This window comes from Phyllosticta capitalensis (assembly GCF_038381095.1).
Source record: "Phyllosticta capitalensis strain CBS 128856 chromosome Unknown BKA78scaffold_8, whole genome shotgun sequence".
In the NCBI taxonomy this organism is placed as follows: domain Eukaryota; kingdom Fungi; phylum Ascomycota; class Dothideomycetes; order Botryosphaeriales; family Phyllostictaceae; genus Phyllosticta; species Phyllosticta capitalensis.
In genome coordinates, this window is record NW_027117446.1 from 125,496 (window position 1) to 149,096 (window position 23,601).

General features: G+C 55.8%; 10 protein-coding genes across 10 annotated transcripts; 3 read left to right on the forward strand and 7 right to left on the reverse strand.

Moving 5' to 3' along the window:
* Positions 1–2,091: 2,091 nt before the first annotated feature.
* BKA78DRAFT_354647 (mitochondrial 37S ribosomal protein uS4m) lies at positions 2,092–3,461 on the reverse strand (the record flags this gene model as incomplete). Its single annotated transcript, XM_066891767.1, has 3 exons — positions 2,092–2,895; positions 2,951–3,379; positions 3,429–3,461. The coding sequence occupies 3 exons, from the start codon at positions 3,459–3,461 to the stop codon at positions 2,092–2,094; spliced, it is 1,266 nt and encodes a 421-aa protein (XP_066741605.1).
* A 442-nt stretch (positions 3,462–3,903) lies between these two features.
* On the forward strand, positions 3,904–5,277 carry BKA78DRAFT_354648 (uncharacterized protein; the record flags this gene model as incomplete). Its single annotated transcript, XM_066891768.1, has 3 exons — positions 3,904–4,251; positions 4,300–5,111; positions 5,163–5,277. 3 exons carry the CDS (start codon positions 3,904–3,906, stop codon positions 5,275–5,277), a joined length of 1,275 nt encoding a protein of 424 aa, XP_066741606.1.
* Positions 5,278–6,932: 1,655 nt separating this feature from the next.
* Positions 6,933–7,891, reverse strand: BKA78DRAFT_171293 (uncharacterized protein). The gene has a single exon (XM_066883247.1). The coding sequence runs from the start codon at positions 7,779–7,781 to the stop codon at positions 7,098–7,100; it is 684 nt and encodes a 227-aa protein (XP_066741607.1). The 5' UTR covers positions 7,782–7,891; the 3' UTR covers positions 6,933–7,097.
* A 2,639-nt stretch (positions 7,892–10,530) lies between these two features.
* On the reverse strand, positions 10,531–11,506 carry BKA78DRAFT_354649 (uncharacterized protein; the record flags this gene model as incomplete). The annotated part of the gene is made up of 2 exons (XM_066891769.1): positions 10,531–11,411; positions 11,461–11,506. The coding sequence occupies 2 exons, from the start codon at positions 11,504–11,506 to the stop codon at positions 10,531–10,533; spliced, it is 927 nt and encodes a 308-aa protein (XP_066741608.1).
* A 2,306-nt stretch (positions 11,507–13,812) lies between these two features.
* Positions 13,813–14,728, reverse strand: BKA78DRAFT_255087 (uncharacterized protein; the record flags this gene model as incomplete). Its single annotated transcript, XM_066884964.1, has 4 exons — positions 13,813–14,301; positions 14,352–14,429; positions 14,552–14,564; positions 14,616–14,728. The coding sequence occupies 4 exons, from the start codon at positions 14,726–14,728 to the stop codon at positions 13,813–13,815; spliced, it is 693 nt and encodes a 230-aa protein (XP_066741609.1).
* Positions 14,729–16,060: 1,332 nt separating this feature from the next.
* Positions 16,061–17,161, reverse strand: BKA78DRAFT_171388 (uncharacterized protein). The gene has a single exon (XM_066883248.1). The coding sequence runs from the start codon at positions 16,913–16,915 to the stop codon at positions 16,121–16,123; it is 795 nt and encodes a 264-aa protein (XP_066741610.1). The 5' UTR covers positions 16,916–17,161; the 3' UTR covers positions 16,061–16,120.
* Positions 16,895–17,694, forward strand: BKA78DRAFT_242627 (Alpha/Beta hydrolase protein; the record flags this gene model as incomplete). Its single annotated transcript, XM_066883938.1, has 2 exons — positions 16,895–17,074; positions 17,128–17,694. Coding segments are annotated over 2 exons (747 nt in total), but the record flags the coding sequence as incomplete, so codon positions are not given.
* A 193-nt stretch (positions 17,695–17,887) lies between these two features.
* Positions 17,888–19,640, reverse strand: BKA78DRAFT_354651 (uncharacterized protein; the record flags this gene model as incomplete). Its single annotated transcript, XM_066891771.1, has 6 exons — positions 17,888–18,508; positions 18,572–19,160; positions 19,213–19,338; positions 19,392–19,399; positions 19,465–19,540; positions 19,588–19,640. 6 exons carry the CDS (start codon positions 19,638–19,640, stop codon positions 17,888–17,890), a joined length of 1,473 nt encoding a protein of 490 aa, XP_066741612.1.
* A 145-nt stretch (positions 19,641–19,785) lies between these two features.
* On the reverse strand, positions 19,786–20,873 carry BKA78DRAFT_319700 (siroheme synthase Met8). Its single transcript, XM_066888879.1, has 3 exons — positions 20,704–20,873; positions 20,154–20,635; positions 19,786–20,102 (listed from the first exon to the last, which is right to left on the reverse strand). The coding sequence occupies exons 1-3, from the start codon at positions 20,797–20,799 to the stop codon at positions 19,928–19,930; spliced, it is 753 nt and encodes a 250-aa protein (XP_066741613.1). The 5' UTR covers positions 20,800–20,873; the 3' UTR covers positions 19,786–19,927.
* Positions 20,874–20,994: 121 nt separating this feature from the next.
* On the forward strand, positions 20,995–23,424 carry BKA78DRAFT_171444 (FYVE zinc finger-domain-containing protein). The gene is made up of 4 exons (XM_066883249.1): positions 20,995–21,058; positions 21,151–22,364; positions 22,415–22,625; positions 22,676–23,424. The coding sequence occupies exons 2-4, from the start codon at positions 21,209–21,211 to the stop codon at positions 23,277–23,279; spliced, it is 1,971 nt and encodes a 656-aa protein (XP_066741614.1). The 5' UTR covers positions 20,995–21,058; positions 21,151–21,208; the 3' UTR covers positions 23,280–23,424.
* Positions 23,425–23,601: the final 177 nt, after the last annotated feature.

Sequence of the window (23,601 nt, forward strand, 5' to 3'; positions counted from 1 at the left end):
GCGAAACAATTCAAACCATGCAATACCTACTTCTTTGTACCCACTTTGCTTGACGTGCTCACTTCTTGTGTGTCGTACTACCTGGCGTTGTTTCTGTGCGTTCGTTGTTGTTGTGGTGTTGCATAGCGTACAGTGTCAATCAAAGACTTCAAAAAAGCCACCTCACCCTGCTGCTTTTTATGTTGCTTCTTCTTTTGGATACATAGGTGGGTAGCACCGTTCGATCTAAGGTAGTCGTTGTCTAGTGTCTCCTAATCTACTCCAGAGACGGACCGCACCCCATCAACCAAGTCAGTCAACCAACACTGCCCTCGGCCTCCCGTCTTCAATCAAAACCATCAAAGCACCGGCCGGCCTGCTTCCTCGTCTACCAGCCGTTGGTGCAAAAGGCGCGCGAACCTGAGGCGCGCCAATATGTACCTGGGCTACCTCCCGTCAGCAAGCAAGCAAGCAAGTAATGACGTCACTTACCCGATTAGGTTGGCAGTCAGGAACTTTCAACAACATCGAACGTCCCGTCGCAAACCGGCGAGCAGGGCTAGGGCACAGACCACTACAATATATATATATGTACTATATAAATTGGATATAAGTATAGTAGGAGGTTTAGAGAATTCAATGGCTAAAAGAAATGGCAACTCCATGCTCAATACTTAAACGCTCCTTAATCCTATAGCCATCCTTCTACGAGCCTAGATAACCAAGTCCTTTGGGAGTGAGGTGTTTCCATGACCAGTCCCTGTGCACACACCCGACCTTGATATAGAAATGTAGGTAGGTATATGAGATATAGTCAGCTTGCCAAACAACTTAATAGCTATAAGGAGGGAGCATTTGAGCCCCCGCCTGCCCCCTGGAGTAGCCATTTCTTTTCGCACGTCACGGCGAAGGATGCGCAGAGAAAATGAGATGACGGGAGGCACCTAGGTGGCAAGCGGAGAAGGAGAAGGAGAAGTGGGAGGCTTGGGCCAGGGCACCCACCGCAAGCGAGAGAGTTCGTCTCGGGGAATTGACTGACTGCTTTGTGTGTGTCCCATCTAATACATCTGATACCGTTGATCCGCAACACCATCACATCTCCCATTCCACCCCTCTCCCTCCCTCCCTTCCTACCCATCCTCCTCATCCCCCAGCACCACCCCCTCCCTTAACCCTCCTTATCCCTCATTGAACCAACCTCCACCTCACCCCCAGGATACAAGTATCAATTCAGTACCTTCGACTGAATGCACCGCCCCGTTTGTGACTCCCTCCGAGCTACTGTAGCTGCGGTCGAGTCAGTAAGATGAAGGCGGATGGGTTGGGAAGCGTGAGGGAGATTCGGATTCGGGTTTGATTGAGTGGTCTTGGAGGGGGTTGGAAGGGGGTTGGAAGGAGGAGGAGGGGGTGGGTGCGTGGGTGCGTGGGTGGGTAGGTGGCGCGAAGGGGGGAGTGGAGGGGAGATGTAGAGGAGAGAGGGGAAAGAAGGGAAGCATCCAGGTATGAAGCTCGGCTGGCTGCACGTAGACAGACCATACCAGACGGGAGTTTGCGATCGGTGGTGCTTGGACTCAAGCCGCGGGTGAGAGAGGTGATAAAGTGGTAGAGTACCTAGGTGGCATCGTCATTTGCGGGTACAGTAGCACGGTTCGGGTAGGTTTGGTTGCGTATGTTCGAGGTAGGAGGAGGCTGCAAGCAAGTTTGGACACCAGGTATTTTGGGGTCTGATGGTCAACAGGTATGGACACGAATCTTCGCAAGTGCGGATGAAGTGGAATGTGAGTGTTGTGCATGGTATTCTTTGATACAAATGTGGCGTGCGCGAGTGGTAAGGTACATGCCCGCGGTCCATCTCTTTTCGGTGGATGGGCTTCTGTGCCCGAGTACAGTACAGGATGGTCCTCCGGTCGAGGACCGCAACTCGCCTGCGTCTCTGCGCCTTTCTGGCCCCGCCCACCAGATTGTCTGGTAGACAGGCTCTCCTCCATGGCAGCGCATGTTTCCGACGGCCATGCTTCCGTCAAGTGCGTATGCCTTCTGCCCTCCACCCTCTATTGCCATGCCCCGATTCCCAAACAACCAAGCGACAGCAAGAAAAACAACCCTTCCCCTCTACCGTCTCCGCAGGTACCAGTTGAACGCCAGCTGGTTCGTGTCGTACGGAAACGGCGTGGGCACCTCGGCCATGCCCGGCCTGGCGACGGGCGGGCGCAAAAACACGGCCGCGCACACATTCTGGTTGACCTCGAGGTACGGCGGGATAAAGGCAAAAGCCGACATGTACGGCCGCGGCCGCCACGGGGTCAGGTACGGCTTGGAGCGATCGAACGGGTTCTCGCGCAGCTTTGTCAGGGCCTCCTGGAGCAGAGACTCCTCGTGGTCGGCGAGGCGCTGCTCCGCAAACTCCTCGGACGAGGGCCGCTTGGCCGGCTTGGCCAGCCGCCTCGCTACCGAGTCGAGCTTCTCTTCCAGGTCGTCGGTCGTGAAGGTGTTGAGGCCCTTGGCTTTGGACATCATTTTCCGGAGGACCTGGCGGAAGCCGCGCAGCTCCTGCTTGCGGGCGGGGCTGAGCTCTTCGGTGTTCTTCATCAGGTGGTCCACGCGCGACTGCAGCGTCTTGAGTTTGTCCTTGACCTCCTTGGTCATCTTGTCGCGGGCTTCCTCGTCGCGCTTTTCTTGTTCTTCCGGGGAGAGTTCCTTTTGCTCGCTGCTGGATTCGGCCTCGGAGGTTGCTTTCTCGGCGTCGGCGGGCTTGTCTTCGCTCTCGGTCTTGGTTGGCTTGCTCTTCGCGGTGATTTCAAACATGCCCTTGTTGTACTTGTTCTGGTCTTTGCGCGCTCCGGTGGCGAAGAGGACGCGGTCTGGGTCGACTTGGAACATGTCGCCGGCGTTGAGCATGTAGCCAGGGTGCTTCATCTGTTGGAAAACGTGGTGAGCGCAGTCGATGGGCCAGCTTTGGGGCATTTCTTACAGTCTTGCCATTCACCTTGACCCAGCCGTGCACGACGAATTGCCGCGCTTGCCTGGCGCTACTGCTAAACAGCGCTCTCCACACGGCATTGTCCAGTCTCCTCTCAATCGGATGCCAAACCATTTGCATGTACGGCGTCATGGTCTTGTTGATTATGCTTGTGTCTTCCAGGTCCTCGCCGCTTCCTCGTCCAGCGGCTTCCTCGCTTCCATCTGATCTCGCAAGCTTGAAGACGTCCATGGGTGCTACGGCGGGAAGCGTCTTGCTGAACATGCGCTCCCATTGTCCCTCGTTGATCTGCTCTCCGTGGAACGCACGGGTCCTGGCCTTTGCCGCCCATTTTTGCTGGAAGAAGGTGCCATTGACTTTGGTAGGGCCCATGCGGGCGAGGTTGTAGAGATTCTCTTTGGACCAGTCGGCCCTGATTTTCTGGGCGATTGTCAGCGGAGAGCCTCGCACAGGAACTGAAGAGACTTACGGGCCGCTTGAGGGCGTGAAGACGTTTCCGCATGTTGGGTGGTGGGTGCGCGAGCAGTTGGGTGTGGAGTGTGATGTTCAACTTTGGTGTTCTAGCTCCGCGACCTGAGGCTTCATGCGGACGGGCCAATCAGAAGGCAGCACCGCGTGAAATCTTGGCACCACCGCCGCGGCGCGCGCGCCGTTGTGAAAGTGAAAGTGAAAGTTGAGTCTTCGCGACGCCCACAAAAACTCAACATCGCCGCCTGCTCCCTCTTCCCTCAGCAACACCCTTCCCTCCTCTCTCTCGATTCTCTCTCGACCTCGCCCACGCACCACTCTCTCTACCGCACATGTATGTCGCTGACGCGCTTTCGCATTTGCTCCAAGAATTTTTGTCCCAACTGACTCGACCCCACTAGACTCACCTCACTCTGCGCGTCCCGCCTCTTCACCCGCAAAACCACCCCGTCTTCACCCACCCTCCACCATTCAAAATGTCTGAGAACGAGGTCAAGCCCGTCGAGGCCGAAACCGCCCCCGCGGTCCAGGAACAAGCTGCTGAGCAGCCCGTTGCCGACGCTCCCAAGGACGTTCCTGCCGAAGCGCAAGAAAGCAAAAAAGAAGAGGCCAAGCCCACCGAGGCGGCGCCCGAGCCCAAGGATGGCGGAGAGGTCAAGGCCGCCGACGCTCAGGAAGAGAAGCCCAAGTCTGAAGACAAGCCCAAGCACGAGAGGTCTGGCAACAAGAACTTCCGCGGCCAGCGCGGCAACAAGTACAAGAGCCAGAGAAAATCCACCTACGTTGGCGAGGAGAGCAGCGACCCTGTGGAAATCCGCAAGCAGGTAATTTGACACTCCATGCTACACTCTGCGCACAAGCTGACTTTCCAGGTCGAATTCTACTTTTCCGACTCCAACCTTCCTCTCGACAAGTACTTGATGGACATGACTGGCGGTTATGAGAACAAGCCCATCCCCATCAAGGTCCTTCACAACTTTAGCCGCATGCGCCGCTTCCAACCTTACTCCGCCGTTCTCGAGGCGCTCAAGGAGAGCGATTTCCTCGAGGTTGTCGAGAACGAGGAGGTCCGCCGCAAGGTTCCCCTTCCCGAGGAGTTTGGCAACAAGTTCGACGACAAGGCCGTCCGGGTCTTCAACGACCACACCATGCCCCGCAGCATCTACGCCAAGGGCTTTGGCGATGAGGATGAGATGACGCAGTTCAACATTGAAAAGTTCTTTATGCAATACGGCGCATTCAAGTCCGTCCGCCTGCGCCGCACCTTCCCCGCCAAGAAGTTCAAGGGCAGCGTCTTTGTCGAATTTGAAGACGAAGCCACTCAAGAGGCCTTCCTCAAGCTCGACCCCAAGCCCAAGTACGAGGGCAAGGACCTCCTCATCATGAGCAAGAAGGAGTACGTCGACATGAAGGCCAAGGACATTGCCGACGGCAAGATCAAGGCCCAGCCCACGAGACCTCCTCACTACAACGGCATTGACCGCTCCGCCGACGGCGACTGGAAGAAGAGCAGGGACAACTTCCAGCGCGGCCGGGGAGGTCGCGGCCGTGGTCGCGGTGGTCGTGGTGGTCGCGGTGGCCGTGGCGGCCGCGGCGGATACGGCGGACGTGACAGGAACCAGGAACGTGAGGGCAGAGAGGAGAAGCAAGAGGAGAAGAAGAGCAGCCCCAAGGTCGATGCTCGGTAAGTGACTGTCTTTCCGTCTCGTCTCATCACATGTACTGATTTTCGCAGTGGCATTCCTATTGTCCAGGTCGAGGACACCAAGAAGCGTGCTCGCGAAGACGACGGCGCTGCCCCTGAGCCCAAGAAGGCCAAGGCCGACGAGGCCGCTACCACGACCGCTTGATCACCCCAAGGTACAAACCGGTCTCGATTTTATATTTCTACACCAGCAGCACTCTCCCGTCTCCAATTACGACACTGCCGTTGGACTACATTTTATCCCGAGAGAAAAAAATTCCCCTTTCCTGGCCAATTTTGACATTGACGAACCCGTTTGGTCTGACGATGCATGGTCCATGGCGATGGCGTTTGTTTTTCCGCCTCCTCCTCTTGCCTTTTTCCCACCAAAGCGCTCAAGCTCGGGAAATGCGCTAGGAGGGGGGTCTTTTTTCGGTTAGGTGCACTAAAAAAGGGTCGGTTGTTTTTCTTCGTTTTGCGTTCTGAATTTTCATACTTCAAGATTGATGCTGGGCAGGCGGTTGGTTGGGAGGTGGGCATCGTACAAACGGTTCGGGGCTCGATGACATAGTTCAGGTCAAATGCAGCAAGTTGAAATCTCACGCTCTCGCAGTTGAACTTTACTCTTGGCGTGATTGAGCACTACCATTCGACTGTCGACGCCAAGCTCCCTCTCTGCATCATTGCATCCAAAATGTCGACGGCACCAGCCCGGCTTTCCAACGTCTCTTATACTCTGCCAATCGATCGACGCGACCAGGCGCCACTCGCTCGTCATGACGACGTTGTTCCACAACCATCAATGCCTGCCGCCGAGTCGGCATACCTGTCAAAACACCCCCCAGCTGCACGCACGCACGCCTCCCGTCGCGTTGCGTCGCCGCGGCTGTGGAACCTTGCCCAGCTTTTCAAATCCCCTTGACACCATGTCGGCTTTGGCTTTGGCGCCGTGTGGTTCATGCAACGCTTCTACCAGATTCCCCGGCAAAGGTCCGACTTCAGCGTGGCAGTGAGAGCTTAGCCTCCTTGTCTTGTCCCACATACATCCCTATCCCCTACCCACGGCCCATGGGGAGAGGACAGGCAGGCAGACAGGCAGACAGGCAGGCAGAAACAGGGGCAGGGCAGGGCAGTTAGAACCAAACTTCCAAGCCCGCGCCGAGAGACGCATGACGCCCGCCCAGCCGGCTTGAGGGGCGAAGCGTCGTCTTGGAGACGTTGCCGTTGTTGCTTGTCTGATGGACGGTTGGTCGTGACTGCTTGTCCGTCTTGATTTGGGTGCCTCGCTTGCCTGGGTCTGTTGCGTTGCGCTGTTGATGCCGTCGACGTCAAGTACATGCATAGTTCGATACTGGAACTGACACCCACTGCCACCCCTGTACCCACCTACCCACCTATCCACCACCGGCTCCGCCCATAGCTATCGAGCCCAACCATTCGAGTCAGCCCGGGTGTGAATGACGAGTCGGGGCGTAGCATCTCGCCTCCATGTGTTTGTTGTGCTACAGTATGTACCAAGCCCAACTACGCACGTACGCGACGTGAGAAGTAGGTAGGTAGGGAAAGAAGGAAAGACTTCGCTCGCTCCCACGCTACGGATCGGATTCCGTGGTCCACCTCCACATGCCGACGTGATCGCGAACTGCCCATCTTCCATGATGCCCGCTGACGAAATGTTCTTGGAGCGGGCTGATTTCTAGCAGTAGGTTGGCTGGGTGTGCCATTAGTTCGTTGTCGTCCAAACGATATAGCGTTCATTCGCCAGTGACATCTCAATCCGAACATATTGCCATGTCCTCGACGCAACTTCCCTGGGAGGGAGACGCTGTTGTCTGTCCTGTGTATAGTCCACTCTTCTTCCACAACCCCCATGCTACATATCTGCGGAGGGTGTCGTGTCGAGACACGACTACTGACTGGGTGCAACCACATCGTACCCTCCGCGTCGTCCGTCTTAAACCCGGCTATCACCAAAACTCCGTCTGTCTACGGAGTCCAAAGTCCGTGTAGTCGGGCGAGACGACGAACCCGGATTTCCAACTGCCTCTGCGCTCCTGGCTGGCTCCATCTTGTGTGGTTCGTCTTGTCTCGTTTCGCGTGTCCGAAATCTGAGAGGAGTACAGTTCCGGTAAGCGGTGCTGGCAGCGCAGTCTGCCATTGCTCTTGGTCTGTTCCTTTGGCTTTTAAGCACTTGCGTTGGCTCTTGTGCACTTTGGCTGGCGAGACCGTGCGAGTGTGGGTGGTGGAAAGACGAACTGCCTGGTCCACCTGCATTGCTTGTTCCAAGGCTCTGTTGCTCATCGCGAGTCTCGCCGCCGTGTCATCCATCTCGCAGCCTGGTCGACGTGCCGCACGAGTTTGAGAGGAGCACGCAGAGTAAAAGGAAAGTAAAAGAAGAGGCAGGCATTCAGTGCCGGTGCCGGCCGGTAGTTTTCCTCTCTCTCTCTCTCTCTCTTTCTTTCTCACTCGACTGCTATACAGGAATTGGCTGGCGCCATCGAACTGAGGTGCTCGGCTTGTCGAACCCACGTATTCGCACTGCCCGTCGCAGGAGCAGCTTCGATTTCTGCGGCTTTGCCTTGCTCTTTCACTCACTCTTTCCCTCAACGACATCATCACACGCCCGACCGCTCGTCTATCAGATATCAGATAGATAAGATGGCCATGCATAGGGACCAGGTTTCAATAAAGCCCTACATGCCATGCCTGCATTATTTCATCTACTTACGAGACCGGGGACACATCCGACACATATCGCTATCAGATGCCCTCGCATGCATGATAGCCGTGCGTTGCTTCTCTACCACTTACCTCCAAGGCAGACGCATCAGAGAGGATTTCAACCAGCGCAACCGCAGCTTGATGGGCCTGTCCAGCACAAGTGATGGATGGCAAAAAGCAGCGAGAAGCACTGACGAAGTTCGAGCGACTCACTCGGACAGCGGGTAGCTCCCCAAGACGCGTGGCCAGGCTTGGTGCCATGCCATGGCGCCGCGGCATTTCTCGTGATGTGGTATCCGTGGATGGGGCGTCGTTGTTGCTGCGAGTCAACGAACCTAGCAGCTAGCAAGCCGAGAGTCAGCCAGCTGAACAGCCACCTACCTTCCGTCTGCCGACGGAGCGAGCACTTATGTACGTAACCTACCTAGCAAGCCATAGATGCGGGAGGGAAGGAGCGGCCCGTCGCCGTCGCCGTCGCCGTCGCCTTATGCGAGGCACGCACGCACGCAAGCAGGGAACCGATTGACGGGAGCTGCCTGTTTGTGGGATGATGAGGGGACCGGAGGAGGGGTACGGCGACGAACTGCCAGATGAGATGAGCAGATTCTCGGTGTCCGATAGATTGGGGGAGGTGCGATGTAGGTTATCCGGCTGCTGGCTGGCCAAGGCAGGTAGGCTAATCAGATGGATGCACTGGGCTGTGGATACCTTTGACCTTGATGGAAGCGATGTGTGCTGGCTCTGGACGTCCAGAACCTCTCTACGTATCCGCATCGATGCATGAGAGCATGCTCGGGTCACACGTCTACTCGCGGTAATGGCGGGCGGGAGGCATTTGATCAAGTGCCGTGGGCATCGACACAATGTCCTGCCCTGCCTATGCTGCCCTGACTAGTTGCCAGGTCCACTCTGGACAAGAAAGGACACGGCAAGCGATATGGAGCTGGCCGGTGAGATTGATTGCCGCTGCCGCATCCGCCGCGGAGGCGGACGGTGGAGGACGTCGTTCCGGAGTGGGCGAGGTGGCAGGCAGGGGGAGAGGAAGCGGAAGTTGCAAGTTGCAACCCACATCGTCTGTCCGTCCGTCCGCCGCAAACGAGAGATTGCCCGCGGGGCTTTCATGAGGAGTGAAAGTCGTGGACCGGAGAGGGTACCGCTGCAGCCAGGTGGGTTTTCCTTCGTTTTGCTCTGATCTGCAGCATGTGTGTCGATTGAGCGTTTTAATGCGTTTTGTTGTTTGGGCAGACAGGCATGAAGAAGAGGAAAGCGGAAGGAAGTTCGCCTTCCCCGACAACCAACCACGACCACGACTACTCCCTGCAAAAGACGGGAGCACATGTGAAACGAATCAGCAAGCAGGCACACCAAGAAAAAGTGCCGAACAGTTGCCATTGCCAAGGCGTCAGGGAGGGAGGCGCCGCTGCCGCGACGCGAGAGAGCCTCGAGAAGAACCAAGACCGGCATAAGCAAGACGCGGCGTCCTTAAGCCCTCAGGCCTTCAAGCTCAAGAAACTCAAGAGACCGGTGCAGACTTGGCGCCAAGGGCGGCGGCCATCCACGGCCGGCGGAATAATTCTCGAACGCTGCGTGGGTGGATAGTGGCGGACGGCGGGTATCATGTTGCGTTGTACCGTTTCGTTGACCGAGGGGAGTAGTGGGCGGTGGTCGTTGTACACTGACAGTTGGTGTGTGGTGTGGGTGGAGCATGTGTCTGACACGGTTTCCATGCAGAGAGGACGTGACTGCGCGAACCTACCTTAGGTAGCGTTGGAGGTTAGCGAAATAATCTAGGTAGCGGGCCCGCTCCGTCCCGGCCTCCTGGGTCGCCGCCGCCGCCGCTCGCTGTCTGTGTCATGCCGTACTCGCTTGGCCGCTCCCGGGGCTGGGCTGTGGTGGGTAGGCACAGTGGAGTCGTCGGTGGGACGGGACGAAAAAGTCGGAGTCGGAGACAGACGGACTCAGATTGTCTCTGATGTGATGGGGTTGTGACGATTCCCTCCTCTAGAATTGCAATTTGTTGCGATTCGTACGGTGCAGTGCGAAAGTAGAGATCGTATGGAGAAGTGTCGTCAGCGAATTCGAAAATCACCGCTCTCGAGCTCTAAATCGGTGTAGATATATCTCCAATGAATGCGTGAATGAACTTGTAAAAATCGAGAACTTCTGCGTCTACATCTATGTCTAGCGAATGTGGAGAATCAAGTGACTCAGTCTAGGGGTATATTGCAGAAAAATCGAAAAACAAAGCCGAAAAATGTCAATCTACTCGCTGAGTCGCTATGCCAAACGCCGAGGATGGAAACGACAATCGTTATGTGAAAGAGCTCGCTTTCGCTGTGCCAATGCCCTAGTCTGAAAGAGAATATTTTTGGAAAAGAAACAAGTGCCTGAAAGGAATTTGGAAGTAATTTTTCTCCCTTGACGCGACGCAGTCGAGCGTAGGGAGCATGAGGCGAAGTCTAGCGCGACCCGGCGTCTTCTTCGATGCTCTGCCCCTTGGGTAGACTTGGGAATCGGCCCTTTCTTGGCACGTCGAAAATCTGGGGATACCATTGACAGGTCCAGAAGCGGGGGTGGCGTGAGATTTGAGTTGAAGCCATGCGAGTGCCATTGGTTGAGCATCTGGAGCACATGGTCATGCGCAAATTCCGACAATAGCGGGAGCGTGATGTTTTCTGTGGATTCCGAGAGCACCCCTTCAATCGGCCCAAAGAACGTGGAGGAGTGACACGTTGCTTTCGACAGTTTCGGAACTTCCGGGCTTCTTCTTGGTGCCGTAGTTGCAGAGAAACATGATTGTGACAACGACCTTGACAATGCCAACCAAGAGGAGAGCCATTGATGCGCCTTCCAAGTTCTCGCAGGCTGCACCGACGAAGCTACCCATGAGAAGGCTGATGACGAAGAGCAACTTGCGGTTGCGGCCCGGATTGTTGAGCTTGAAGATTGACTTGTCCTGAGAAAGCATCACAAGAGCGCCAGTGACCATTGTGGTGTTGATTTCGGCCATGCCGACCGTGAGGGCGAGCGCGATCTGACCTCCCGATGAGAAGGAAAGAAGGGCAACGATGATTAGTGTCGTGGGGTTGGGCGAGTTTGGATCGAGACCATTCTTCGGGGGGCTCCAGTGGCGCACGGCTGCGGCTGCGAGGACCAATGCCGTTTGCCAGGTGTTGACAAACATCAACCAGCCGCGGCGCTTCTTTCCAACCAAGTTCCCCAGGTGACCGAATATGGCGGAGCCGGCGAGAAAGCAGCAGAAGGACGTGACGATGTTGGTCTCGGTCTGTAAACGATGGCCGCTGCCTAGCGCGCTGAGGGCCAGATGGATGAGGTTGCCGGTTTGTTTGGAACAAAAGATGCCAAAGTAAGCAAGCGTCATGGCATCTTGCAGTCCGGTAGCGAAGGACAAGCAGTAAAGCTCGACCTCGAGCAGAGTGTCTGCTGCTATCTCCTGGTTCAGGTAAGCTCCCAACCTCTTGAAAGTTGGCAGCTTCAATAGCTCTTCGTCATCGTCGACCGGCGCTTGGTAGTGTTCCAGAGCTTCCAATTCGCCAGGAGTGAGAGCATCTCTGCGCTCTTGAAGATGATCAGCATCGATGATGAAGTTGAGAAGGGACAAACTTACCGGAAAGGTTGAGATATTCCTCCTTCTTCTCAGGGTCGGACGCCATGGAATTGGGTGTAGGACAACGGGTTGTCATTCCGGAAGCAATGATGCTGTCCGCCATTGTACAGGCTGTTGATGGGATTCGAAAGACAAAGTTGCCAAACACGCTCCGGGTCAAGAGAGAATATATCAACTTGGGATTTGGGACCAGTTCCCCAGATGTCAAGGAACGACTGGTTGAATAGTGCTTTTCAGCCACGCGCGGTCTCGACCAATGGATACATGAGAGCCACTTTTAAACAGACATTCAAACCCCCCGGAGAGTCCTAGGCCCAAGCTTCCACGAATGCCAGCCGTAGCGACCCTGGTGCTGATCCACAGGACTGTCTGAGCACGCTACTCGTGGAAGCAATGATGTTACAGCAAGCGCAGTGCATTCTGTAGGTGATGACCTGGGCCTTGGCGGTGGAGATAAGAACAGTGGGCACACACGTCGTCAATTGATCAAGCAGCGGTCGTGTCTTGGGCAGACAAAAGAGCAAACACCAGAGCAAGTGATTTGGATTGGCGTGTTTGGTTCTGGTGTCAAATTGTGCATGACGCAAACAAGGGAGTTGAGCTTTTTCCTGCCACAGCGTCGAAGGCGTCGGCGGTAGTTTCTGAGATCATGGTGCGCTAGTGCGCTCCAGGTAGAGCCTGAAGGTCTGGACGGAAACCGAGGGAGCCCAAAATTGTGGTTCTTTCGACTCAGTCCAGGGCCAAAGGGGTAGGAGAAGCGGCGATGGCAGGGTCTTGGCTAGCACTGGCGGAAGCACCGCCTCCATCGTATCGCGCCAAGAAGTTCCGCTGTCATCGACATTGCGCGTACAAAGTAAAAGCCCCAGTGCTCCTGTTCCACACTGGGTGCAAAAGCTGCTGTGACATGACTGCGTGCAGACGCGGTGGGTCCGGCATGCCTCGTGTGCTCCGTACAAAGTACCGTACAGGGTCGGGCGGCGAGCAACCAGGTGTCCGAAGATCTGCGCTCTTCCGGTTGTCTCCTAAACTTCTGGCTCCGCGGTGTGTGCTTGCAAATCAGTCTGGCACGTCCCTGGCCAATCTCGCATTAATCCTCGCTCTTGAATGCCTCTTGGCTTCTGTGCAGATAGCGCAAATCCAAGCGAGACTTCATGTCGACGCAACGCTCTCGCTCATCAAACGCAGGCTGATCTTCGATGCCCAACCTCGCTCTCAGGCCGACAGTCTCCTGGTCATGATCGATGCATGTTGTGAATGCAGAAAGCGCGGAAGGGGAAGGCGAGAGACCCGTTACGGTGGTTCTTGGATGTTTTGGTGTTGTTGGTGGTCAAGTTTTGGTGTCGACAAAGTGCGGCGCGGCGGGGAACGGGCCGCAGTCGCCAAGGCGGCTCTATCTGATGTGCTTAGCTGCAACGATCAACACCTCCGCCGCCGACTCAGAGATAACATCACACCTTGGACGGCCACTTCTCCCTAATTTCCTCCATCTTCTCCCGCCCTCAACAACGTCTCAACTTCCGCTCCACCTTGCGTCGTGGCTATGCTTCGAGCTGCTTCCGGACTGCATGAAGCACATCCAAATCCACGACATCACATTGGGATGCAACTTTCGACGATGCTGATTGCGCTCTGCTCGACTTGAAACGAATCGATGGCCATTGTCGTGGGTCCCATTCTCCACCACGACTTCGTACTTGATACGCCAAGCATCTTGTCCTGGATGCATGCATAGACCGGTGTCGCCAAGCATCTTGTCCTCCCAGCTGCAAGTGGATATCAACCACGGTGCCCAGGGGTACTGTACTGAGCATGACATCTGCCAGGGCACCCGGATAGGGACGATCATGCTGGGCCATGTCAGCACCAAGACCCCGTGGCAGGCAACAGCATAACTACTGGCCGGGAAGAGTTTTCATCCCCTAGGTCCTCCAACTCCGCCTCCGAATCGTGGTACCTTGTGGGTTCCCGACCTCCGCAACCGCTTGCCACCCCTCGTCGTCCTCAGCAACGTCATGGCCATAGCCCCAAGCGCAATGCGAGAGGAAAACCTGCCTTGTTCGAAAATGGCAATGTCAATCACTACGTTGACGTGCTTGTCCAAGCATGTGAAATTCTAGCCCAATGCCCTGGTAAGTGCTATTCCTGGACTCTGATTATCTCGACCAACACGCATCGTACTCCTAACGCTCCCGCCTAGATGATATGTCGCCCGGACCAAGCACCTCACTACTTCGCTTCGACATCCGAAGAATGGCCAGCACCCGCCAACGCTTGCCCAATTCAGCTCCACGTGCAACTCCACTGCCAACTTGATAGACTGACCAGCTCCCCCAGCTTGTCGCCATTGCTTCCTCATTTCTCGCACTCACCCTCTCCCCATCCGCTTTGGCACCAATTCGCGGCTCCGCAAAAGTCCACCCCTTGGCCACAAAAGTTGCTCCCGCTGCAACACAGGCCTTTCCCCGCGCATTTTTTGTTCACAATTGGCCCGCACGTCTCTCCTTCACCGGCCTGGCCCGGTGTCCCACTTGGTGGGGGAGGTGCCGAACTGTTTCCACTGTTCCCTCCGACTCCGTTGCAGTCGCCGTATTCGGGCTGGCAGCCGGTCCCGCAGTACATGTTCTGGTCTTGAATCGAGTTCTTAGGGCCGCAGTGTCCAGCAGAAGAGCAACAGCGGTAGTAGTAACCGTTGGGGCCGGCACCAGGGCAGGATACGCGCTCAGACGGGCCGCAGGTGTCAATTACGGGGATCGAAGAAACGTAAGTTGAAGGAGAGGAGGTGGTAGATGACGCCGTCGTCGTTGAGCTGCTCAAGGCAGGCGATGCATGTGTCGTCCCACCCTAGAGGAGGACGTCAGTCGACAGTAGTGCTGGGATACGAGCCTACTTACAGCGGAGCACGGAGACCCTGGACCAGAATACGCGCTTTGGCACGTTGCTGGATCGCAGTGCGCGGAGTCGGTATCGCACTGCGTTTGTCAGTCAGTTCCAAGGGGTGTTGTGTGACATGCGCATGCGAGGGTCCGGCATATGCCTTTGTCCACGCTTTCGACACGTTCTGATTCCAAAGAAACGGCTTGAAGACACTCACCCATCCATACTCGCTGCCTAAGAGTCGCCTTTAGCTACGTATACAGCTACCAAGAACAGGACACTTACAACAGTTGCCGGCATCACACACTTGACCACCGTATTGAGCACCACAATTCTGCGCAGCGACGCCGAGCGCGCAGAAAAGAAAGAAAAGGCTCTTCCAAGAAGCAAGCATGTTCAGCACTATCTTGAGATCTGCGCAGGCCGACAAGACGAACAATGTTGCAAAAAGATGATCAAACAGTCAAGAATCGACTTCAGCTTTTGATAGATGCACAACACCTCTACCATGGAACGCATCGCGACGGCGTCTTATAGTCTCCAAGCCAGCGCCTACCTGCAGAGTGCAGAAGCGAGGCTTTCTGCAGGGGCGGGGTCAAACGACACGAGAAAACAAAAACGTGCCTGGCGTTCCATCATCCAGCGCGCGTTCGTGTCCATCCGGTTTGTTTGCTCTCCGTTACCAAGATACATTTTCGCATCGTCTGATTTGATCTTGTTGTTTGCATCTTTTCTCGTCTCAAATCAGAAAAAATAGACCGACATTCCAGTCCAAAGCTAAGATCAGCTGGATATTGTAAAGTTGGAGAGTGGTGAGCGATTGAAGATGTCCTTTTTGCCTGTGCAACCGGCTGTCGCATGTCGATGCTACGTTGCAGTTCGTATCACCGCGCCGCCAGCGACTCGGCGACGAATGACGAGCAAGAATCGCCGCCGCCCTGCACAGGTCATCGCAACAGCATCACCACCAACACCTCATCAACACTTTATTGACAGCAGGTCTCCCCGTTACGAAGTGCTCGTAACGAAGTGGGAAAGTTGAGCCCGAGAGCCTCAACATGGCGCAAACTCACGAACGGGCCACTACTCTAAATGCGTTAAACTCTCGGACTAGGTGCTTACTTCTTTCCGCATGCAGCCATCCAAGCCATCGTGATAGTTCAGTAAGCACAAGCAAGACACATGAACCCTACCAGGGGTTCGCAACTGCGAAAGCCAACAACCCGGCCGGCTGGCGTATCAGCCAAGCCAGCTAGCTGACGGCAAGCGTTCGAAACACCAGGACGACTCCCAGCACCATGTCAGAGATAGACACCACACCCGACCATTTTGGGTCGAAGCGCGACGCAAAAATGACCACGTTGGCCTCGGCGAGCATTAATCAAGCTCAAGTGCGAAGACCGAGGCCGAAGAAACGATGCCTGGGTTCAAACAAGCCTTACAATGCGATATGAGGCCAAGTTGGCTAGAGCGGTTCAGGGTTGTTCCGGGAATGCTGCCAAAAGGCCAACGGGTGCAAAACGGGAGTGGACGCTGCAGCTCAGGCATCAGGGCCACAAACAACCTCTCGTTCTGCCCTGTCTCGCACACCCGGATCTATGCGGTAGCGAAGCTCTCGCCCCAGATACAGTTTCATACCTTCCTTTTTGCCTTCTTTAGACTTTGATTGAGTGTAGCGGCGGGTGCACGGTGGGCCACAACCAGATAGTCGGCGACCCGCAGCAAGAATTCCCCGCCATGGTGTTGTCATATATGTCGGGCGCGCTGGCCTCAATCACACGATCCATCATCGCCATTGCGTCGTTCGACTACCCGGACAAGTTTCCCTACTACCAGTGGACCAACGTCGAAAACTACATTTTTGCCGAGCACGCGTGGAAGCTGCCCATCGCCATGTGGTCCAACGACTGGACGTGGCTCGCCAGCTCCGACTGGCCCGCCCTCGCGAAGATTGACCCCGAGTGGGAGGAGGTAGGTTCCTTGCTGCTCGCTGTCTGCCTGCCCTACGACGAGTACCTGCGGCGCGACGAGGCGAAAGATAATAGAGAAAGTGGCCCGCCCCCTCCCTCCCTTCCTTCTCGTCTGGTTGGCTTCGAAACTTGTTGGTGCGGTTGACTAACCATGCGCACAGTTTCTGGCGAGCACGACCTTGCCGCCGGGCATTAAGAAGGACGACGACATCATTGAGCACCGCTGGATGCTGTCGGCCTGGAAACGCGGCCAAAATGCTGCGCTCCTCGACCACCTCAACCTCGACGGCGTCGAGGTCTCGGAGACGACCGTCCCGGCCCGCGACGACTACCGCATCCCGATTCGCGTCTACAAGCCTGGCATTTCCAAGCCCACGACCCCACCGGCTTGTCCGGCCGGGGAAGGGAGAGCCGACATCAAAAACAAAGACGGCACAAGTGGGACGCCGCCCGAGTTGAACGGGGAAGGTGGCGTCAATGGTCACTCTGAGGCAAAGCCAGCTGTCAATGGGGACAGCGGAGATCACGCCAACACCGAGGACTACGAGGATGAAGACGACTATCAGGACCCGTGGGACCCCAACGAGCAGCCCCTTATTGTGGTTATCCATGGCGGAGGTTTCTGTCTCGGCTGTCTGGACATTGAGGACGTCAATTGCCGGAGCTACTGCAAGGAGACGCGGGCAACGGTTGTCAATGTCGACTATAGACTCGCACCAGAACACCCCTTCCCAGCGTCAGTCAACGACTGCTGGGACGCAGTGCAATGGGTAAGAACAAGCTTAAATCTACGCTTACTTTGATCATACTCACGCTTCTCCAGCTCGCCAAAAACGCCTACACCAACCCCATCATCCGCGCCAACCCACGCAACGGCTTCATCCTCGGCGGCAACTCCGCCGGCGGCAACATGTCTGCCGTGATCAGCACACTGGCGCGGGACAGCCAGCTCTCGCCGCCCCTGACCGGCCTCAACCTGCAAATCCCGGGCATCATGGACGCCAAAGCGCCGCCGCCCGAATACGCCGACGAGATGCGGTCATGGGGCCAAAACAGCGACGCGCCGGTGCTCAGCACCGAAGCCTGCGAAGCCCTCGTCGCCGCCTACAAGCCCGACATGTCGTCGCGGCTGATCAACCTGTACAGCGCGCGCGAGCCCGTCAGCCGCGCGGGCCTGCCGCCCGTCTTCCTGCAGGTGTGCGGCCTCGACCCGTTGAGGGACGAGGCGCTCATTTTCGAACGCGAGCTGCGCACCGTCCACAAGACGCCGACGCGCCTGATGGTGTATCCCGGGCTGCCGCACGGCTTCTGGGGCTTCTTTCCCCAGCTCAAGGCGTCGGCGAAGTGGTGGCGCGAGACGGTTGAGGGCTTGAAGTGGTTGTTGGAGCGGGGGTGGGAGCAGCAGATGGATTTGAGGGGTGGGGCCGAGTTCACGATGAATATGTAAAGTTTTGGGTCTTTGGGTTTTGGAGATCGCGATTTGTTGATGTGGTTTTCCAGGTTTGGGTTCGGGAGGCCGAGGCTGTGATGATTTTGGAGCGTTTCCTTGCGGGCTTGGTTATGGGAGTTTCTGGAGTTGGGCTTCAGACTATCTTTCTTCTTTTGCGGGTAGAGTCGTCAGCTTGCCCAATAGACTCGTCTTCGCTTCTCGTTGTTGATTTGGCCTTGATGGTGCTGCCGTGGTCGTGCTGTGACGATGATGTAGCCGTTTCCCCTTCGGAAGTCATTCCTGTTCTAGCAGCGTTGGCCTCGGTTGATCTTTCGCTGCTGGAAGCCCCTGAAGCCATCAAAGGCCGAAGTTGCTCATGCACGTAGCCACAGAAGCTTTCAAACCACACCCGCTGCGAGCCCTGCCTCCACCTCACCAACACCCTCTCTTCCTCAACCGCAATCTCGACACCTAAGCCAACAGGCTTTTTCTTAGCTTCTGAAATCTCTTGCTGGCTTCTCGGCGGCACTTTGCCTTCGGCAATCAACTTTGCTCTTCGCCTGTACGATCGGTTCCAGAGAATCTCGGTCGTACGACAAACGCCGCTGCCGAGAGTTTGATTCCACTTCATCTCAAACGGTGGGGGGAGTTCGCTGAGGATACGCATGACTTCTCCTTGGACGCACCGCGTGCTCTGCGTCGACTGGTTGGGGATGCTGTAGTCGGTGGGCCAGGGGTTGAGCGAAGGCGGCGCACTCTCAGTGCGGGAGATGCTCTGCTCCTACGCGTCAGCAACTCCCATAATCATCTTCAGATTCAAGGAGAATGAAAGACGCACGCTCTCAGGCCGAAACTCCAGCCAGCTCCACGCCACAACCCAGCGCCTCGTCCTATTCGCAGCGCCCAGAAGAAACGTGGCGAAGTTGAAACACTGCGCCATCTGCAAGTGCGCGACGAAGCGATGCGCGCTCGCCTTCTTGCCAAACATGACCGAGTACCACTGCGCCCTGACGTTCTCCGCCTGCGCGCTCTCGCGGTACAATCGTAGCGCGAAGTCGTAGTCGCCGCCGCCTCCTTCGCCTTCGCCTTCGTAGACCATTTCCGTCTGCGCGCCTGTGCACACCGAGTCCGGCGGCCTCTCTTTGCCTGTGCCGGACAGCGAGGCCTGCCACTCATGAACCGAGGCGAAGAAGGGCGGGTTGGTCATGACGAAGTCGAGGTCCCTTTGCCCCAGCTCATCCGCGTCTGGCACGAAAGACTGAGTCGGGGTTCTCTGCAGCACCTTACAGCGGTCTTCAAGCTGGTTGGCTACCAGATTGTCGTGGGCGTAGCACAAGCTCGTCGCGTCGATTTCCGTGGCGTACATGAACCACTGTGGGTGCAGGCGGAGAGCCAGCAGGGGATAGATGGCGGATGCTCCGGTGCCGCTTTGGGCTTGTCAGATGGGATCGTGACTGGAGAGTTGGGGACTTTACGTACATGTCGAGACCGGCAATTTCTTCTCTCTGCGGACAGGGTTGCGCGCTGGACTCGGCATCGAAGTTTTCGTACCATGAAGGGTCCGTACTATTGAGAAGACTTGCGATCCAGCGGACATACAAGGCTCTACTTCAAAATCAGAAAAAGTTGCAGTCGAGACCCAGGATTTCGAAGATTACCGCGACGGCTGAAAAAAAAAAAAAAAAATGATTAGCACATTATTCTCAATTCACCTCTGCAAGGTAAACTTACTGTTGGAAATAGCCTGTCCTCTGGCATAGTAAGCTCAATGTCGTAGTCCTTTTTCAGAATTCGTTTGATCCAATCGCTAAATTGTTAGAAAATTGATGAGGTCCAATACGACAGATTCAATACCTGGATGCCGTGGTCGCTTGATCATCGTCGACATGGTCTTGCAGAGAAGCCATGTTCAATTGAGGATGCAAGGTTGAGTTGTTGTTGCGTCAAAGGTGATGACAAGTCCAGGTTCTAGGATGCGGTTACCCGCTGGCGGAAATGATTGGCGGCGCTCCAGGTTGGCACGCTCCACAAACTCACGTGCGACAGTCCAAATGCTTTGTCTTTTTTTGGCAGTCTTTTTGGTCGCTTTTACAGTCTGTCGTCTTACAAAAAAAAAAAGATGGATACCTCTGTATGGTGAGTCCGTAAACGCCATATACCCTACTATTTACCAGAATTTTGTTGTGGCCCTCAATCACCACCAGCCAAATGCTCCGCCAAACCCGACAACAGGCTCGTGCTCACTGCGCTTGAGTTGTGCTAACGATGGCACTCCATTGGGCTTGTAGAACCCGAGCAACTTTTCCATGTCCGTCTCGTCCATTTCGCACAAGTCCTCCAGGCTCCAGGTCTCGCATACTTTGGACATCCTGTCACCCCGTCAGAAAGCGAAGCTGATCGGTGCGCCGGCTCAGACTTACCACTGCATGCGCTTTGGTCCTTCTTCAGGACCTGGCGCAACCCTCCTCAGCTTGCGCCTCAACTGGCCAACTTTCTGTATGGCAGCGCCAATGTTTTTGGGAAGCCCCGCGGCTATCTGCCTGCGCACTATGTTTGCCAGCTTCGGCCCGTTGCCGTTTGTGCTGACCATGATCTGTAGCGGGCCATCGCGGTGGACCGAGCCAAAGTAAAAGTCACACTCTGGCGGCACGTCGGCAATGTTGGCCGGTATCCGTCGCTCTTTGCACAGCTTGTATACTTGTGTCGAGGCTTCCGGGTCGTCAACGGCCGTCAGCACCATGTCAACACCGTCCAGATCCGAGGGCTCGAATTTGCGGTCGACGTAATCGACCTGCTTCTTCTCGATGCGGTATGCGACTTCATCATTCAGGCCATCGCGGGGGGATACGACGGTGACTTTGGCGTCGGCATTCAAGACATTGAGGATGCGACCGGCTGCGACCTGGGCTTTTGGTCAACGTCAACACTGAGAGGATATAGTTGGTCGCAGAAAGTTGGCGGAGTGCGTACCTCGCCGCCGCCGACCACGAGGACTCGGCGGCCTCTGACTTGCCAGGCGAGAATGAGCGAGCCGCCGCCTTGGACCTCTGGAAAGTGTTCGCCCATGTTGAGAGTCGTGGGGGAGCAGAGGAATGTGGTGAAGAGGCTACTACGACATTGCCGAAGCGGCAATGAAGAATCCATGGATGACGATAAGATAAGCAAGGTGAGGAAGGTTAGGGCTGCGAGGGCAGTGTGGAGCTCCGGGTTTCGTCAGCACCGCCGACAGCGTCACCGACTTTCCTTCGACAACCCTCTGCCATCTGCTCTCGACCTGCAAGCTAGCCTCAGGGACGGCTTGGGTAGCAGTTGCAGCTCCAACCTGGTGCGTCCCATACCATCCGCTGCGCAATCTGTCACTTGCGACGCCGTTCCATCCTTGGCCACGCCCCACACTAACTCCAACCACCTCCTCAGGTACCCGCGCGCCCATGATGCTGAGTGCCTCCATCGCTACCTCTTCCGCTCAAACAACATGACCTCGCGCAGGTCGCTGGGCGGAGGCCGAACCTTGGGCAGCTCCAAGGCCCTCTCGCCTGCCCTCTCCCCCCGTCCACCGAACCACCAGCGACACTCCAGCTTGCTCTCACCCTCTGAGAGCTCCGCATCCCTAGCCTCTCAATCGTCCCTCTCGCCCGGCTCCAACACTGAAGCAAACGATATTATTTCCCGCGTTACCCTCGATCATAATGACAATGTGGCGGCTGCCTCGGCGAGCTCGAGGCTCGTGTGTCCAATCTGCAACGAGGAAATGATGACCCTGTTGCAGCTCAATCGCCATCTCGACGACGTACATCAAAACTTGGAAGAGATTGAACAGGATGAAGTCAAGACGTGGTTCAAAACGCAAATGGTCAAGGCCAAGAAGTTCCAACCCCTCGCCGTCCTGAACCAAAAGCTGAAAGGTCTCGACGTGTTCGAGTCAAACGACACCCCCGTTATTCCTTTTACATCGGCCGCCGCTGTACCCACGGCAGAGGTCGTGCGGCAAGACCCAGACGAGCTGGTGACCAGGGCGCATTGGCAGCGACCGAGTTTCGCAGACGCCTGTAGTGACCCAACATGCGGCAAGAGACTGGGGCCTGCGGTTGGATCCGTGAATTGCCGAAAATGCGGAAAGCTGTTTTGCGAAGACCACACAATGTATCAGATGAAACTCTCCAGGTCGGCTCAACATGAGCCCGTTCGAGGATACTGGTGTCGAGTTTGCGAAACGTGCTACAAATCAAGAGATGGATACAACGATCACCACGGTTTCGAGCGCGACCACACAAAGACATTTTTGAGTATTCGGAGGAAGAATGTGGACAAGGCCACGCTGGAGATTAGCCGGCTGCAGAAGCGTCTGACCAAGCTGACCCAGCTTTTGGCAAATCCACCGGAGCCCGAACAATCGTCTGAATTTGGAAGCTATATCTGGCCGCTGTCAAGTGCCAAGTCTCAACAAAGATTACTGGAGCAGTCCATCATAGCGTGGGAAGAGGATTCGAGTGTATCCCAGTGTCCTTTCTGCCAACAGGATTTTACCAGCTACACGTTCCGGAGACACCACTGCCGTCTCTGTGGACGTGTGGTGTGCGGGGATCCCAAAACTTCTTGCTCCACTGAAGTCGGTCTGAGCGTGGCAGCCCGTAAGAGCATTCTTCCCTTTCTCATGACGAATTTCTGACATTCCGTTCAGCTGCAAATGGTTCAGAAAAGCCAGCAGGCCAAGTTGATGTGGACGTGCGCATGTGTCGAGATTGCAAGCACACCCTTTTCAGCAAAAGTGACTTTGAGCGCGACATGGCTGAAAAGCCACGGGATCAACGAGCTTATGAGAACCTGTCTCAGTTTAAGCGCGGTATCCAATTGCTTCTGCCAAGATTCCAGAAATTGCTTGCGGCTTTGCAGTATGTTCGAGTGACGATCCACGACCAGGGTAGAAGCTGATGAGCAACAGGGATCCGGAGAACCCACCATCGCCGACCCAACTTCAAGATGCTACCAAAGTGCGGAAGCGTTTGATGGATGCCTTTTCCCAATTCGACACGGCGGCTCGGAGGGTTCGCGACTTGCCAACTGAATCCAATACCCAGAAGCGGCTCCAAAAGGCCGTCTACCAGCAAGCTTACAATTTTTTGAGCCTCCACATGCTTCCCCTCAAATCTCTGCCAAAGATTCTCAAGCACGCTTCTCCGAATGGATCTTCGGCACGACCAAACGGACGTCCCAACGGCGCCCTCGCCGCCATCAAATACAACGACCTTGCTGACAATGGCAGCGTCGCCACTAGCAGCAGCGCCGTATCAGCCATGGAGGCCGAAGAAAAAGAATTGCGAAATCGATTAATCGTTCTGGAGGAACAAAAGTTTTTCGTGTCTGAAATGATATCAGACGCCAATCGTCGCCGCAAGTTTGACGAGGTCAGCGCTCTGGCGCAAAACGTCGAGGACCTGAGCAAGGAGATTGACCAAATCAACGGCCAACTGAGTCAACTCGACTTTGCCGCTGCTTACAGCGGCGAGCTCGTTGCGTCACCGGCAGCCACCCCGCCTGCACAGTAGTTGCTCGGATGTGCTGGCACGGCGCAACAGCCAGCTCCCCTATTTTACTTCGCCACCTCCTCTTCTTTTGTGTATGTCTGCATTTACAGCGCTTCTCCCTTTCTCATGTCTCTTGTCCGGCTGCTTCTCGGACCACTCGATTGATTCCAGTGGTACTGTACAGCCGCAGCGCAAGTCACATGTCACGATGCATCAGCGGGCGTTCATTGGAGTCTTGGATGCGTTTGTTTCTCCCCTACTTTTGTTTCCCCTTGACCGTAGGTAGCAGGCAGGCATGGCTGGCGTTTTATCAAGGTGGCTGAATGACCTTCTTCCGCTTCAT

Coding starts and splice junctions, on each gene's coding strand:
- BKA78DRAFT_171293 (XM_066883247.1), bottom strand. CDS start 7,781: ATGCATGGCCATCTTATCTATCTGATATCTGATAGACGAGCGGTCGGG.
- BKA78DRAFT_319700 (XM_066888879.1), bottom strand. CDS start 20,799: ATGGGCGAACACTTTCCAGAGGTCCAAGGCGGCGGCTCGCTCATTCTC. Junction 20,636..20,703: donor TCGTGGTCGGCGGCGGCGAG/GTACGCACTCCG, acceptor CCAAAAGCCCAG/GTCGCAGCCGGTCGCATCCT. Junction 20,103..20,153: donor GGACCAAAGCGCATGCAGTG/GTAAGTCTGAGC, acceptor ACGGGGTGACAG/GATGTCCAAAGTATGCGAGA.
- BKA78DRAFT_171444 (XM_066883249.1), top strand. CDS start 21,209: ATGACCTCGCGCAGGTCGCTGGGCGGAGGCCGAACCTTGGGCAGCTCC. Junction 22,365..22,414: donor CGGTCTGAGCGTGGCAGCCC/GTAAGAGCATTC, acceptor CATTCCGTTCAG/CTGCAAATGGTTCAGAAAAG. Junction 22,626..22,675: donor AAATTGCTTGCGGCTTTGCA/GTATGTTCGAGT, acceptor GATGAGCAACAG/GGATCCGGAGAACCCACCAT.
- BKA78DRAFT_171388 (XM_066883248.1), bottom strand. CDS start 16,915: ATGGATAACCACAATAAGGGGCTGCTCGTTGGGGTCCCACGGGTCCTG.